This window comes from Equus caballus, chromosome 13, assembly GCF_041296265.1.
Source record: "Equus caballus isolate H_3958 breed thoroughbred chromosome 13, TB-T2T, whole genome shotgun sequence".
Classification (NCBI taxonomy): domain Eukaryota; kingdom Metazoa; phylum Chordata; class Mammalia; order Perissodactyla; family Equidae; genus Equus; species Equus caballus.
In genome coordinates this window covers 10,002,294-10,016,375 of record NC_091696.1, presented here as the reverse complement: position 1 = coordinate 10,016,375, position 14,082 = coordinate 10,002,294, and the positions used below count along the sequence as shown (strand labels likewise).

Sequence of the window (14,082 nt, the reverse complement as noted above, 5' to 3'; positions counted from 1 at the left end):
CCCCTCTCCTCGCGCAGCACCGGGGCTTGGGGAATGCGTTCGCTCAGCATGATGAAGCAACCATTTTAAAGCATCCCTCCCACCATTTTGTGCTCCCACCAAAGAACCAGCCTTTATTGGTGACTCGGTGTGAGCTCCGTGGAAAACCCATTGTTCCTGCTCTTCTCCGACAAAGGCGCCCCATCTTTAAGCAGAACGGCCAAATCTCAGTCTTATTCCCAACCAGTACTTTGATGAGACAGGCAGGATTTGGCTTGCCCCAGATGAAACGCACCACCACCCCAGAGATAATACCACGTCCTGCTCAGTGAATTGAGTGGAAAGGCTTAAGAATAGGGAATGCTGCCTCCCCGGAGCATGCTGCTGCAGCTTTGCTCCCGGCACGGAGACCAGTGTCTAGTGTTTGGTGTCTAGACCAAACTACATTCAAAAAAGTGTATGATAGAGTTGCAAAAAACTGGACCAGGACTAAGAAAACCCAGGTTCTGAGCTTGGTTCTGCCATTTTGGAACCATGCAATCTGAGGAAGTCACTTCTCAGCTAAAAATGCAGATAGTCGCAACGATCGTGCTTGTGTTGGGCTGCTCTGAAAATCAGATGAGACAGCAGACTTGAAAGTGTTTTGTAAACTCTTGAGCGATTATTATTTCATGATTGGAGGGAGAGGAGATAGCATTTGGTGACAAGGCTGTAAAGGCAGATGTCAAGGAGGGTGGTCGTGGGAACGGAGAACACGGAGGGTGCTTCTGGGAAGACTCAGCAGTCGGTGGTGACAGTGGCTGAGAGCTCCTGGATGCGCCAGGCACTGCAGGCCTTGCACAAGATATGCCCATCCAGTGGGTAGCAGCCCTGACACTCGCCCTCAGAGGACAGCAGCAGCCCACACTCCTGTTGGGAAAGAAGCAACAGCTTTCCATCAGGCCCAAACCGCTGGATTCCTTCTCCCTTGTTCTCTCCCATACCCAGCACCCCAGACCCCAAGAACCCCGTTTCCCATTGCCCAGGCCCCCTGACCTCGCACTTGTAACAGCCAATGTGAAAACTGCGATCCAGAGCAACAATTCGCACTGTCTCCTCCTGACCTGGTTCAGGCATGATGGCCCCACCACACACTGAGCATCGTGGGGCAAACTTCCTGGGATGGAGGGGAACCAAGAGGCTGTCAAGCTGGGCTGGAGAGGACTAACAGTGGAGCCCAGAGAAGGTGGCATAAAGAAGGGAACAGGAGAGGCCAGAGGTATGGTCTTGGATCTTGGGGAAGAGATTGATGTTAACAAAAATGAGGCATAGCCAGGGGTAGGAAACGGGAGAGGCTGGTACTGAGATATGAAGGAGCGATGAGGAAGATGGGAAAAGCCAGACATCCTGAGACAAAGGTGGGGGACCCAGCCTGACCTGTGGAAGTCCTCAATGCAATGGATCTGGCTAGTGGCATCCACCGTGAAAGGGATGCCGTCGAGGCCACGGTGGCACACCACGCAAGTGAAACAGCCAGGATGGTAGGCCTTCCCCATAGCCCGCAGGATCCGGTCTAGGATGGGTTGGGAGCATGTGGAGCACTTCTCCAGAGTGGCCTGTTGGGAAGGCAGGCAGGAAGGCTGAGGGCTAGGAGACCCATGGCAGCCCCACAAGCATCCTGCCAGCCCACCCATCTGTTCATGGATCCGCCGCACGTGACTGAGTGAAAGGTGGCAAGTCTTGGCACTGTGGTTTCCTGGACAAGTTATTTAACCTCTCTGAGCTTCAGTTTCCTTCAGTGGTAATATGTGCCTCACAGGGGTGTGGTGGGAATTTAACACATTCCCTGAACTCTAAAATAAATGCCTCACATTTGCAAGGGGCTGTTATCCTTCCCTCCAGCAGCCAGTATTCAGCTACTTACTTAATCCCTCCCTTCTTGTATATCAGTTTTAGTTCCCCAGCTTCAAGCTCAGTTCCTCTTTGGGGCTTGGACATCTAGTTCCCGCCTTGGATGGAGGCCCCCTGCCTCCTGCCCGCCCCAACCACTCACCACATAGCAGCTCTCACAATACGCCCTCCTCTCCACAGCATAGAAATGCTGGCCCCGAAGCTGGGCCCGGCACGTAGAGCACACAAAGCAGCCAACGTGGAAGACGCGGTCCAGGGCCACAACCCCGGCCCCATCCCCGACCACATCTTCTCCGCAGCCACCACACCGGCCTGGGGACAGGGAGGGACACCGTCAATCTGCATAGGCTGGGGAGCTGGATGGCTGTCCCTCTGACTCTCCAGCCCCACCTCCCCCTTCCCACCCCACCCTCCGGGTCAGCTCACCGAAGTACTCCCCGCTGGGCGGGTGGTTCATGTCGTGCACCAGCTTCTTGGTCAGCCTCTCAAGTTCCTCCTCAGGAGGCTGGCTCAGGGGGACCTGGGAGGTGAGAATCAGGGGTTCGGCCCTCCTTCTAGCTCCCGACACTGTGAAAATCACTGAGGGTGACCAAACACTTCTACCCAGAAAGCTCCTCTGAGAACATTTCAGCCCAGGGTCCAGAGCCACACCTTGAGGAGCCAGGGTACAGCTCTAGTCCCCTCCCTCCTGTATTTCCTGACCTGCCCACACCCCTGGGGGATCCAGAGCTCCAACACCCAAGGCCTCTGATGACCAGGACATTAAACACCACCCAAGCCCCACCCAATCAGCATCCTGTTGTCTGTGAGGACCCCAAATCCCAGCACCGGGGCTCACCTGGGGCCCATACCCGCCTCCTCTTCCTCCGCCTGCGTGGCCAGAGACCCCCGCAACCTCCTCTTTACCCCCTGGCCCTGGCTCTCGGTGGCTCCTATAGCCAGGCCCCCAGACTTCACCTCGGCCTGGGAGAGGAAAGTTGGGGCCTGGAAGGGGCCCAGAGGCCTGAGAGGCCCCCCGCCTGGGGGGGCCACAGCCCCTCACTGGTTGTGCCACCTTCACTTGCACAGGGAAGGCAGGGCCAGCAGGGGTGCTGGCTGTTGTGTAGGAGGCCGGAGTGGGGCCCCCATAAGGGGATGCTGGGAGCGGTGGGGAAGGAACACCCCCTCCATTCGGCTTCAGGGAGCCCGTGCGGTAGGCAGGGGGCTGAGGGGCCTCATAAGCCTGGGGAGAAATGGAGACCAGAAGGAGTGAGCTGGGCCCATTCCAGGACACACACCTGTGGAAACCCCCCACCCATGTGTGTGGGACCCAGGTAAGTGCCGGTTTTTATCAAGGGCCCGCCCTCGAGTAACTGACAACCTAGTAAGTTTTGGTGGCCCAGCTTCTTCCACGAGGTGGAGGTGGGGGGTGGACCAGGTTGAGAATCCAGAGAAGGGACTAGGCTGGGGGTGGGGGGCAGGGGACAAGGAGCAGGGGAGGGACTGGGGCAGGACAAGGGAGTCACCTGCCGGTCAGGCCGCCGTGGGGCATGACCACGACCCCCGTCCAGCTCAGCCAGCATGCTGGTCAGCGAATCGATCTCAGCATCCAGACTTCCTGGGCGTAAGCCCCCTCGGTCTGGGGGGAGCCCCTGGGGATGGAGCAGAAGCAGGGAGAAGGCAAATCCCACGGGCTCTTCTCCTGCCCCACCCCCACCCCCCAATCCCGGTTCTCACCTGTGAGCGCTGGGGTGCTCCATGGCACCCCACCCAGGCCAGCCCCCTATCCTCTGGTCCCCCCGGGGCCTGGTAACACTGCTCAGATGGGAGGGGGCAAAAATTGACCCTGGGGTGGGGCTGGAGTGCTGGGGTGGGGGGAGAGAGAGGGAGGGGGGATGGGGAAGGAGACGAGGGTGACACTTGTGGAGGCCGCCCTCTTGGGTTCCTCTTCTCCCCTTCCCCCCCGCACCTGGGCTCCGAGAATGGGGAGAATGGGGCGAAAGGCGGGGAGGGCTGCGAGACGGCAGGGGCGGCTGGTCCCAGCGGGCTTCGGGGAAGGGGCGGCGGGCAGGCTGGGCGGGAGGCAGGAGCCGCCGGGCAGAGGTGGCCTCCTCGGCCCAATGGGGCTGCCTTACCTGCTCCGGGGGCTGGCGGCGGCCCTGGGGCGCCCCGGGGGAGCACTCTCCCCTGGGGGGCTCTGGCGGGCTCCGGCTGCTTCGGGGGGAGCCAGGTGGGCCCCGACATGGCCTGGTACGGGGCCCTCCCGACCGCAGTCAGGGTCCCACGGAGCCCCGGACCTCTGGCCTGGACCCCTTCTTCTGTCCCACACCGCGTTCGGGACTCCAGGAAAGAAACTTTTTCTGGCTTTTTTTTCCCCCTTCCTCCCCAATTTTGGGGACAGCCACGCCCCCGGTGACGTCACCGCATTCCTGGGGGAGGGTCACGTGGCCCCCTAGGCCCTAAACTGCGGTCCCTCCCTAGTCGGCCCCCTTCTGCCGAGCGGGGAGGGCTTTCCGCCAAGCCGGCGTCTGGGGGGCTGCGGGCAGCCTCCATTTCCAGGAGTCCCCCAGGCCCCGCGCCCCAAGTCCCGCACGTGGCCACCTCGCCGCTGGGGCGCTCCAGCGCTCCTCTTTGCCACATCCCCCCATACGGATGTCTCCGCGCTCCTGTCCCATCTACCCACCCCCCAGCAGTGCTCCGCCAGCCCTTAGTGTTTTGGTCTTTTATTCACGTTCAGCAGTTAGAAAAATAAAACAGAACAAAAACATCACAACCTCAGGGGTCATCAAGTCTTGTTGAGTGAGGGGGAGACTGAGGTAGCCTAGAGTCACAAGCGGAGACCCAGTCCCCGTCAAGGCACCGGTGAAGGGAGGGAGGCCAACGTGGCTGGCGGCTGGCGGGACAGCTGCCCTGCTGAGTGCACCAGGGGGGCCCCTCTCCCAGGCATGGTGAGATGCCCCAGACCAGGATCCCCTAATACCTCCACCGGGCTCCATGTACCATCTGCAAGCAGGCGGGAGGCGGCCCTTCCCCTCCTCCTCCACTGATCAAGGTGGGCCTCCCGGCCTGGGCACTCTCTACTTCAGGAATGGGACATCAGAGATCAGTACAGGTGACAGGGGTGACGCCATGGATGAGCAGCGTGGGGCCCAGATCACGGCTCAGCATCTCCAGGAGGGCCAGGTACCGGGGGTATCGGGCAGCATCAGCAGGTGGCCGAGGCAGGTACAGGAAGGTGAGGGCGGTGGCAGGCCCCTCCACGCCATCCCCACCCTCAGGCCCACCTGGCCCTCCTCCTCTGCCACGCCCCTGCTGGGCCCGAATCAGGGCGTTGGCGCTGCATGCCAGGGCCTCTGCCTCAGCGTCTCCCCGCCTGCCATTCACAAAGTCCCCTTCCTCCTCCTCCTCAGGCTCCTGGGACCCAGCCCCCTCACCCCACACCACCTCCTGCACCTCGGCCCGGATCCTCAGCTGGCTCAGCAGTGCCCGGAGCCGCCCCTCAGCCGCCCCGGGGGCCTCCCGAGGCCCCAGGCACAAGAAGATCCGGAGCCGGGCACTGTGCCAAGCAGGCACCATGCCCAAGATGGTTGCCATCTGCAGCAGGAAGAGGCCGCAGACGTCCACATAGCCAGGCCCACCCCGGGGCCGCAGCAGGTTGAGGGGCCACACGTCCACGTGATGTGGCTGAGAGGTGCCCCCAGAGCCCCGGCTCAGCCGCTCAGGGGGCAGGGCCCCACAGGCTCGGGCCAGAACCACATTCTTGTTCATCTTGAGGGCATCCGCCACGGTGGCCACATAGTCCTGGGGAGTGAGAGCCCGGGGGCTCCCAGGAGCCCGTGGTGGAGGGAACAGGGTGCTCAAGGCTGGGGTCCCACCCTCCTGGGTGCCATCTGCAGGCTCAGAGAAAGCCGGGTCTGTCAGGAAGTGGTCCTGCGGTGCAGCATCATCGTAGAAACCCAGGACCAACGTGTTGGGCTTCATGCCACCTGAGGGCAGAGATGGGGAGGGGAAAAGGAAGGACAGGAATCAGACTCACAGGCTGAGTTGACCCCCAGGCTAATACGGGTGGGCCCACTCCTACATGCTGACGTGTGTCAGCCATCAGGTATGACATTCACACTGTGCTTGGGCTCTTAAGGCAACATTATGCACGTTTGCATAATGACTTTTAGTTTTCCCAAACACTTTCACAAGCATTTATTCAATTTATCCATGACTAATATCTCCCACTTAGGCAGAGGTCGCCTTGGGATTCTTTTAACTAATGAGCACTTCCGGTCCCTGGCAGTCGGATGCATCCACTCCAAGCTACTCCCAGCATACCTTTTCCATGATGGGAGACGAGTCTGACTCCACTGGGTAGACCAGACCCCGGATTAGTCAAGCTCATGGTCTGAATCCCCAGGGAGAGAGCACCCAGACCCTGCTGGGGGAGGATGAGAACTCGGACTGGGGCTGCATGATGTTTCCATGACTGCAAAGCCCTAATGATGGTGGGTCCAAAGCATAATCCCCAGAGAAGAGATGGCTAACATCCACCCACTAACCAGGGGCCCCGTCCTGTTGAAAGAAAGCACTTCATGTTTTAACTCATCCGATCCTTGAAGCAACACTATGAGGTAGGGACTATTTACTCCACCCCCTCTTACACATAAGGCACAGAGCGGTGAAGTCACTTGCCCAAAGGCTTATGGCTGATAGATACGGGCCGGCAGGTGAACACAATGCACGCAGCACCAGAGCCCACTCTCTGAGCCTCTAAGTTGGTGTGTGTACCAACCACAATGCCCCCAGTCCCTGCCAGCAGCTCCTGGCTTTTAATTTTTGGACAACCAGTATGGAATCAGATAATCCCCCCTTTAAGAGGGCTGCATTTACAAGAAGACGCTGAGAACTCTTCTGAAACCCCTTCTCGTGAAACAAACGGATTGCTTAAAATCTACCAGCAGATCAAATTTTACTTGCTAGGAGAATTTACTATTTAGAGAAAACCTTTTCCGTTTTATTGGAATCATTTTCCACAGGATACATTTCATGAAAGTAGTGGTCTGTTTGCACAGGTTTGCACGGGTTTCCCCAAAAAAGGTGGGGCTAAGGAGAGACTAGGCCCTCGGATGCTCCAGGGTCTGCCTACTAATGCTTGAAAGTACCCCAAAATACCTCAGCAGGGGTGAACTGCAGCTGATCTTGCAAATTAAGCTAGTTATCCCCCCTCCTGAGCGTTCTCCAGGATTCTGCTATACACGAAACAGGGCAATGTCCAACACTTGAACTTTAGCCAGATTCTAGATGGAGAAGGCAGCATGCACTCTGAGAGGGACTGAGAGAGGAGGAGGCGGCTGAGCCTGGCTCTGGAGGAAGCTGGGGGGCAAGGTGGGGGGCCTCCTGGGTACTAAGACGCAGTCACAAAGATGGGAATCTTCCACTCCATCCAAAAGCATCAGCCCCATGCAGCCTGCACGTCCTTTGCGGCCTCTGGGGACCACGTTACACCACTCCCTACTTCTCTGCCCCTTTCAAGGCCGGGCTGAGATACCATCTCGTCAAAAAACCTTTGCTGACCACATCAGCACACAGTGGTTTTTCTTTCTCTGCACTAGAGTGGTTAGAAACCTTCTGTCCTGGATTTGACGGGGCAGCCCCCAGCCTCAAATAATTGTCCCCAGAAATAGAAAATTCTCTTCAGAGCCTATGCCCCAATTTTTGGATCAGAAAAAAACAAGTGTCATCCCATCTCGAGTCCTTAAGCACCTCCTTTGAGATCTTATCACACACTGTCTGTTATCTTTGAGGCTGTGTCTATCTGCACTCAACTGTGAGTTCCTTTTGGAGTTTACAGTCTGTGGTTTAGACTCTGGGGGAGGGGAGCAGAGATTGAAAGGGGCCAGACAGAGGCCCAAGGGGGCCCAGGAGGAGCAGCTCACCAAGGCCCGAGATCCGCAGCAGATGCTGAGCTCCCTGGCGTACGGAGGGCGAGAGGGTGAGGTCCACGAAGGCCTTTACTTGCGCCCGGTCCACCAGGCTCAGCCACGCCCCGTACTGGGGCTGCACAGGGTCCGAGGGCAGGCAGTCTGCAGAGAAGGAAGGCAGCAAATGTGAGCCAAACTCATTACTTTCTCTTGGAGTCCAAACCCCAAATGGGCAGAAGAAAAAGGTCTGGGCAGGGCTGAGGCTCGCAGGGAAGAAGCACAAGCCTCAGGGACACAAAGAACCCAAGGAGCATCTGAGAGGGAGAGGGAGAAGAGGAGTGGAGGGCAGCTCACCAAGGTCTCCCAGGGTGACATGGCCCAGCACATAGAGTCCCCCCTTTTTGAGCTGGTTGGCCAACCGCAGTAGAGGCAGGGCACCCCGGGGGTTCCCCACCAGGAGCAGCAGCTGGGGCCGCCAGAACTTCACGTGATCCTTCCGGACGTCCAGCCGGAGCAGGTATTTACGCACCTGGGGACAAGAGTGAGGTGGTGGGGAGGAAGGGCTGGAGCGGGCAGCCCCCACTCAACACCTCTCAGCAGGGAACCCCAACTCCAGCCAAGGGAAGAGAAGGCCTCCTTGGGGCATGGGCGTTCCCAGACTGCCTTCTCCCCTCCCCCGCCTCTTTCAAGTACCCCTGACCTGGTGGAAAAGCAACGCCTGGCTGACATAGCCCCAGCTGCTGGGACCTCCTCGAGCTGTGAGCAGGGCAGAAAGCAGGGCCATGAGAAGCAGAGAGCCACCGGCCGCTCCAGGGCTGATGAGAAACATCATGAGGAGGCAGGAGGCCACCCCCAGCAAGCAGGTATGCCAGGAGAACAGGCTGAAGGTGGGGCTGGGAGTGGATGGAGAGGAAGATGGAAACTCAGGGCCTGCCCTGGACACCGTGCCACTCCACTCCATCCCCAACCTCGCCCCCTTGGTCCGCGTGCTTCCCATTCCTCTCTCTTTTTCTCTGGCGACACAGGCATCTTATTCTCTTACCGGAAGTTGGGGGCCGAGGCCCACTCCAGGCTCAGGCAGGACAGGTCCACCGCAGCATAGGCCACCAAGTAGAAGACGGTGACCACAGCGGCCAGTGTGTTCAGCTTCCCAGCCAGGAGCACCAGCTGGACAAGGACCAAGAGGCTGGGCATTGATGCAGCAACCCCCACCAAATGCCAAGGCATCCTGCCTTTTCATTCACATCTCCCAGCCCGAGCGAAGCCCCTCCTGGTCCCGCTAGCGTAATAGCAAGGGGCTTAGGGTGAGAGGAAGGGCAGCTTAAAGAGGAAGGCTCACCTGCACTAGGGCCCAAGAATACAGCACGGCTCCCCAAGGATTCCCCCCTCGGGACACGACCTTGGCCGGTGCCAAGATGACTCCTGTGCAAACAGAAACGCAGCAGATGCAACAGCCTGAGCCAAGCAGGGACGGAGACAGACGCGGAAGGGGGGCTCAGAGCTGGGCAGAGGCAGGGGACAACACACCGAAGAGGTCATCCTGGGCCAGGGCGTGGAGGATGCGGGAGGCGCCGATGAGGGAGCTCATGGAGGCTGAGAGTGAGGTGGCGTAGATACCTATCAGCACCAGCGGGGGCCACAGGCTGATGGCGCGAAAGAACCCATAGTCCTCCTGCAACAGCGTCCTAGCGGGAAGGATAGGAAGAGGACATGGGTAATAAATGCGCACCCATCGTAGGGTCCTTGTGAGAAGGTGCTCACGACCCTGTGTGCAGTTAAGATCCAGGTATTCTCAACTACCCCAGCCTCAATCTCGAGGACCAAAGGAACAGATCGAGTGTGCTGGGGGAAAGACTTGGCATTCTTTGGTTATCGTTGCGCTGCTTTGCATTTAATCACGTGGTGGACATTCCCTACATTATATGCACAAGAAGCCATCTGTTTCTGGAAGTACAAATTGACTAGAAAGCCATTCCTCACCCCACCCCCAAATAAGAGCCTACAGCAGTACTAGGCACGTGACAAATGCTGGCTGTGGACTGGCTCTCACCACTTCACCAGCCTTTCCCAGCGGCGGCGGCAGCTCCTTCTCTCTCCCAATGTGAGAAACAGTCCCATTTTCCCTACACCCCGACAACTTGGGACCTGCCCCCCAGCCTGTGTTTCCCTTGGTGATCCAAGTGCACCAACCTTGTCCCGACACCCCACTCCACCCCCTCGGGGGCCAGGCTCACCCCCTCCCCAGGCACCTGTCACAGGTGAAGCTGGAGAGGAAGAAAAGCAAGATGTAGATGAAGAAGGTATAGGCTACGGCGATGATGGTACCCAGAGGAATCGCCCGGCTGGGGTCCTTCAGCTCCCCTGGAACGGGGGAACAGAGGGAGCAAGGTCAGCCTTCCATCATCCCTACACCCCTGAGCCTTCAGCATCCCAGTAGGGACACAGGGTGGCAGCCCCACACCCCTAGGAGACAGCAGGCAAGCCCTTTCACCTGACATGTTGGCCCCAGCCATGATGCCCGTGCAGCCATTAAAAAGGACGGCAAAGACGCTGGCGAAGGTCATCATGGCCCCCGTGGTGTAGTCCTTGGCGTAGCCAGCTGAGGAAGGAGTGTTCCCAGGGAGGAGAGGGTCTCAGCCTCCCTCCTAGGAATCCAGGCATCCTGGCCCTGCCACCTTCTCCTCACATTCCACAACCCCCGTGCCTCCCCCAGCACCCTCACCAAGACCCCAGCCCTGACTTGTCTCTGGCCCTGGCTCAGCTGACCTCCTCACCTCTTTCTCCCCCTAAACTGCTCTCTTCCTCTCTCCAGGCCTCCAGCCATGCTCTGTCCCCACGACGCCTTCCCTCCGGCTCCATCTGAATTCCCCAACCCATCTGGGCCATGCCCAGCTCCACCTGCTCCCGCCCTCCCCGGCCGTGCTCAGATCTCCCTCCTCTCCTCTCTTGACTCTTGTCTACTTGACCCACACTCTGTCTGACTGCACTGTTTAATTGTTTCCTGAATGTACATCTTATCTCTCCAACCAAACAAGTTCCTCTAAGGCAGGGATTGTCTTCTGGTCACTCTCATGCCCACCAGGCCACACACACAGTGGCCAACACACGCCTGACAGATTCCCCTGTATGCTCCAGGGCCAGACCTCCTGCCCCTGATGCTCTCTGACATCTGTTCTCATCCGGGGATTCCAACGGCCTGGCCCCCACGAGTGCCCACCCCTCGCCCTGAGAACCCCAGCACCCCTGTACCCAGCTCACCACCCAGATTGGCCTTGAGAGTGCTGCTGTTGAAGCCGGTGAAGTGGCCGAACTGGGGCGGCAGGGAGGAGCCATTGGGACCAGGCCGAGGGGTCAAGGGGATGTTCCTGGGCCCCACAGCCACAAAGCTGACCAGCACCGAGGCCAGAGAACCCGAGACCAGCAGGAATGTGAGGAAGGAGGCGCGGGCGTAGAGGCCAGCCCCTAGTGTGCAGACCCCACCCACGAGGCCCAGCAGCAGGGAGCCGTAGAGCAGGCTCCAGCCGTAGCCCTGGGGCAGGACCCGGAGCCCCCCGGACCCCATGGCATCTGTAGAGGAAGGAACAGAGTTAGAAGGCCAGGGCCACCAGGAGGGACCCCAACCATGACTCAAAGCTAGAAAATAGCCCCTCTTTGGCCCACCTGTCCTCAGAGAGGCTGCCTTTCCCACTCCCCCACTCAACTGTACCCCAGCATCCTAGCCCTCCCTGGGGGGCACCACGAATCTTGCTCTGTCAATTTTAAGGGTAATTAGCCTCGCCTCCCCAACTAGATGGTAAGCTCCCTGTGGGCCAGGACAATCTCTCAGACATCTTAACAGGGCCAGGCACACAGGAGGAGCTTGAGAACACCAAGCTAATGGGCCACTTGGCCCTTCTCCTGGAAAGGGCTTCTCTCCCTCGTGATCCCAGAATCCGAGACCCTGCAAACCCGAAGAGCTGCCTGGACCAGGGTGGGGAGCACGGACCAGCCCCGAAGGTATCGAGCACAGCTTCCACCAGCCCCAGCAGGGAGACGGCACAGCCACAGACGTTAGCCAGGTAGAACATGAGGCCAATGCTGCCCCCGACCTCAGGCCCCAGGGTCCGGCTGATCATGACTAAAAGTGGAAGCAGGGGCGAGCGTTAAGGGAAAAGAAACTGAAATGGAGGCTGAGGGAGGGCCCTGGCACAGAGCACTCTGCAGCTGGTTGTGCAGGCCTCATCTCCCTGCACACACCGGGACTGTTCCCTTGGCCATGTGTCAATGTGTCCCAGTGCAGCCACTCTCAAGCCACATGGTTTTGCCCAAGCCACTAATGCTCCTGAGCTCCAGTTTCCTCATCTGTAGAATGAATACTACCTAATTGACAAGACAAGAGAACCAAAATGACAGCTGAGAAGACAGCCAGTGGACTGGAAAGTGGCAGTAACATGTAAGGCCATGTTGGTCACCTTCCCCATACCAGCCTACCCACCGGACATTCATTAGAACTTGCCTCCCTCTTGCCCTGCCCCACAGGAGATGGAAGAAGGGGTCCCTCCCCCTCCCCACAAGACAGAAGAGCCCAGGCCCCAGGCCATCAATGTTGGAGGATACAGTAGGCTCCACCCCCCCGGACAGCTCCATTGGTGGCAATGGCACAGACAGAGAGGACGGTGAGTGCCAGGATGAAGTAGGCAACCAGGAGCATGGCCAAAGCCTGCAGGAGCCCAGCATGGCCCACCACGAACCCTGGGAAAGAGTAGCAAAGCAGGTCAGAGGGTGGCCCACACACCCCAACCCCCAATCCCCACCCCACTGGTTGTCAGTTACCTTCACACTGGAGCTAAACACATGGCCACAAGGAGCCCTCTCCCTAAGCCCTTCATCCACCCACCTCTCCCAGGGCCTTTCCCCAACATTGTCCCAGTCCCACTTCTCCTCGCCACTGGGCCCCAAGTAAGCCCCACCATCCCACTCACCAATCCTCAGGAAGACAACTATACTGAACATGGACAGGACCGTGGGCACCACCACACCCAGGAAGGTGGAGAGCTTCCGGGCAGATGCTCCTCCAGGAGCCCCAGCCCCATTCGCAGGGAAGGCAACCCCTTCCTCCCCCAGGAGCCGGTAAGCCAGCAGAGGAGAGTTCTCACTGGCCATGGCCGAGAGCAGGCAGACAAAGCCACCAGTGAGTTATGAGGCCTGCAAAAGACAGGATGCTGAAGGGAAAGCAGCTCCACAGAGCCCCCCCAAAACACCTCTAACCAAACACCCAGAAGCCTCCCCAACAGGGAAACACACACACACACACACACACACACACACACACACACACCTGCAACTCAGAGTTAGTGGGGGGAAGTCTGGTCCTGGCCGCTGCCTGGACAACAGCAGGCTCGAAGCCCCTCAGCATTTGGGTACCAAGGCCCCTCCCAGCTCCTAGGGGCCACCCCTTCCCCCACATCCCTGAGACTAAGGATGGCAGTGGTCCTCAGAAGGGGCAAAGATCCTCTCTTTTCTTAACTGGCAGTGCAAGAGGAAGCAAATCTCCTGAAAGGGAAGTGAGTTATGGGCAGGAAGCCTTCCTCACCCCCACCTCCAGAGTCCTAAGCCGCCCCCCTAAGCGGCCCCTTGCAATCACCTCACCCAGGACAACAAGAAACTTGCAAATCTTCCAAAGCCCCACCTCCGTCAACCCTCTCCCTCAACCCATCTCAAATCTGCTCCTCCTCTCTCCTCAGCCTCACCAGATTCCTTCCACCCACACGAGGCGCCCCTCAGACTCTACCAGCCCCAACACACCCCTCGACTACCAAAACAAAAACACAGGCCGGCCACACAAGCCGGGTCCTCCTGCCCCCACCCGGTTGCTGCCCACTTTCTCCCAGGGCGGGTGGGAGGGGGCCGAGATCCGCTTCTCCCCGGCCAGGCACACCCCCACAGCCCGGGGGCGGCGGGGCGCTCCCCTACTCACCCGGAGGACGCAGCCGCTCGGGGGTGATCCCCGAGAGCCGGAGGGGGCACGGCTGCCGGAAAGACAGCTGCGGCTACCGGGATGCCAGGCCCGGAGCCTGCCTCCCCAGCGCACGCGCCCCATTGGTCCCCGGGCCGGCCCCGCCCCGTGGGCGCGCCCGGGGAAGCCCCGCCCCCTGGGGGCTCGGGCGGCCGGCGCAGCTCCGGCTCCACGTGCGCCCGGGGTGCTACCCCGGGTCGCCCTTCGGGCGTACATCTCCTCGGGAGTGTGGGCCACGGATCCTACAGCCCCCATCACCCCGGTGCAAACAAGCGCCCGCCGCGCGGGAGGGACCCCACTCCGAGCTCGGAGGCGCGTGGAGGAGCCAAC

At 59.5% G+C, this 14,082-nt stretch overlaps 2 protein-coding genes across 4 annotated transcripts; both read right to left on the bottom strand.

Annotated features, from left to right (window-relative positions):
- Positions 1-618: 618 nt before the first annotated feature.
- TRIP6 (thyroid hormone receptor interactor 6) lies at positions 619-4,946 on the bottom strand. The gene is made up of 9 exons (XM_001498926.6): positions 3,984-4,946; positions 3,586-3,713; positions 3,375-3,500; positions 2,708-3,091; positions 2,296-2,389; positions 2,012-2,181; positions 1,396-1,574; positions 1,015-1,135; positions 619-888 (listed from the first exon to the last, which is right to left on the bottom strand). Exons 1-9 carry the CDS (start codon positions 4,090-4,092, stop codon positions 757-759), a joined length of 1,443 nt encoding a protein of 480 aa, XP_001498976.3. The 5' UTR covers positions 4,093-4,946; the 3' UTR covers positions 619-756.
- SLC12A9 (solute carrier family 12 member 9) lies at positions 4,556-13,844 on the bottom strand. 3 transcript variants are annotated; one of them, XM_023655367.2, is made up of 15 exons: positions 13,714-13,841; positions 13,075-13,289; positions 12,719-12,941; positions 12,354-12,488; positions 11,743-11,874; positions 11,016-11,324; positions 10,249-10,356; positions 10,007-10,118; positions 9,285-9,442; positions 9,097-9,179; positions 8,800-8,924; positions 8,458-8,650; positions 8,112-8,286; positions 7,773-7,919; positions 4,556-5,834 (listed from the first exon to the last, which is right to left on the bottom strand). In XM_023655367.2, the coding sequence occupies exons 3-15, from the start codon at positions 12,897-12,899 to the stop codon at positions 4,945-4,947; spliced, it is 2,748 nt and encodes a 915-aa protein (XP_023511135.1). In that variant the 5' UTR covers positions 12,900-12,941; positions 13,075-13,289; positions 13,714-13,841; the 3' UTR covers positions 4,556-4,944. The 3 variants fall into 3 exon arrangements, with proteins under 3 accessions (XP_023511135.1, XP_023511136.1, XP_023511134.1); XM_023655368.2 differs by lacking the exon at positions 13,075-13,289 and having other exon boundaries at positions 13,714-13,844; XM_023655366.2 differs by having other exon boundaries at positions 12,719-13,289; positions 13,714-13,837.
- Positions 13,845-14,082: the final 238 nt, after the last annotated feature.

What these genes read in the sequence shown, in the direction of transcription:
- SLC12A9 (XM_023655368.2), bottom strand. Translation starts at nt 12,899, where the DNA reads ATGGCCAGTGAGAACTCTCCTCTGCTGGCTTACCGGCTCCTGGGGGAG. An exon ending in GCTCGATACCTTCGGGGCTG is followed by an intron (nt 11,325 to 11,742) that starts GTCCGTGCTCCC and finishes CTTCCTCTACAG; the next exon opens with ATGCCATGGGGTCCGGGGGG. An exon ending in GGCCCAGGATGACCTCTTCG is followed by an intron (nt 9,180 to 9,284) that starts GTGTGTTGTCCC and finishes CTGTTTGCACAG; the next exon opens with GAGTCATCTTGGCACCGGCC.
- TRIP6 (XM_001498926.6), bottom strand. Translation starts at nt 4,092, where the DNA reads ATGTCGGGGCCCACCTGGCTCCCCCCGAAGCAGCCGGAGCCCGCCAGA. An exon ending in GAGCACCCCAGCGCTCACAG is followed by an intron (nt 3,501 to 3,585) that starts GTGAGAACCGGG and finishes CTCCATCCCCAG; the next exon opens with GGGCTCCCCCCAGACCGAGG. An exon ending in GCCCAGCGGGGAGTACTTCG is followed by an intron (nt 2,182 to 2,295) that starts GTGAGCTGACCC and finishes CCCTGTCCCCAG; the next exon opens with GCCGGTGTGGTGGCTGCGGA.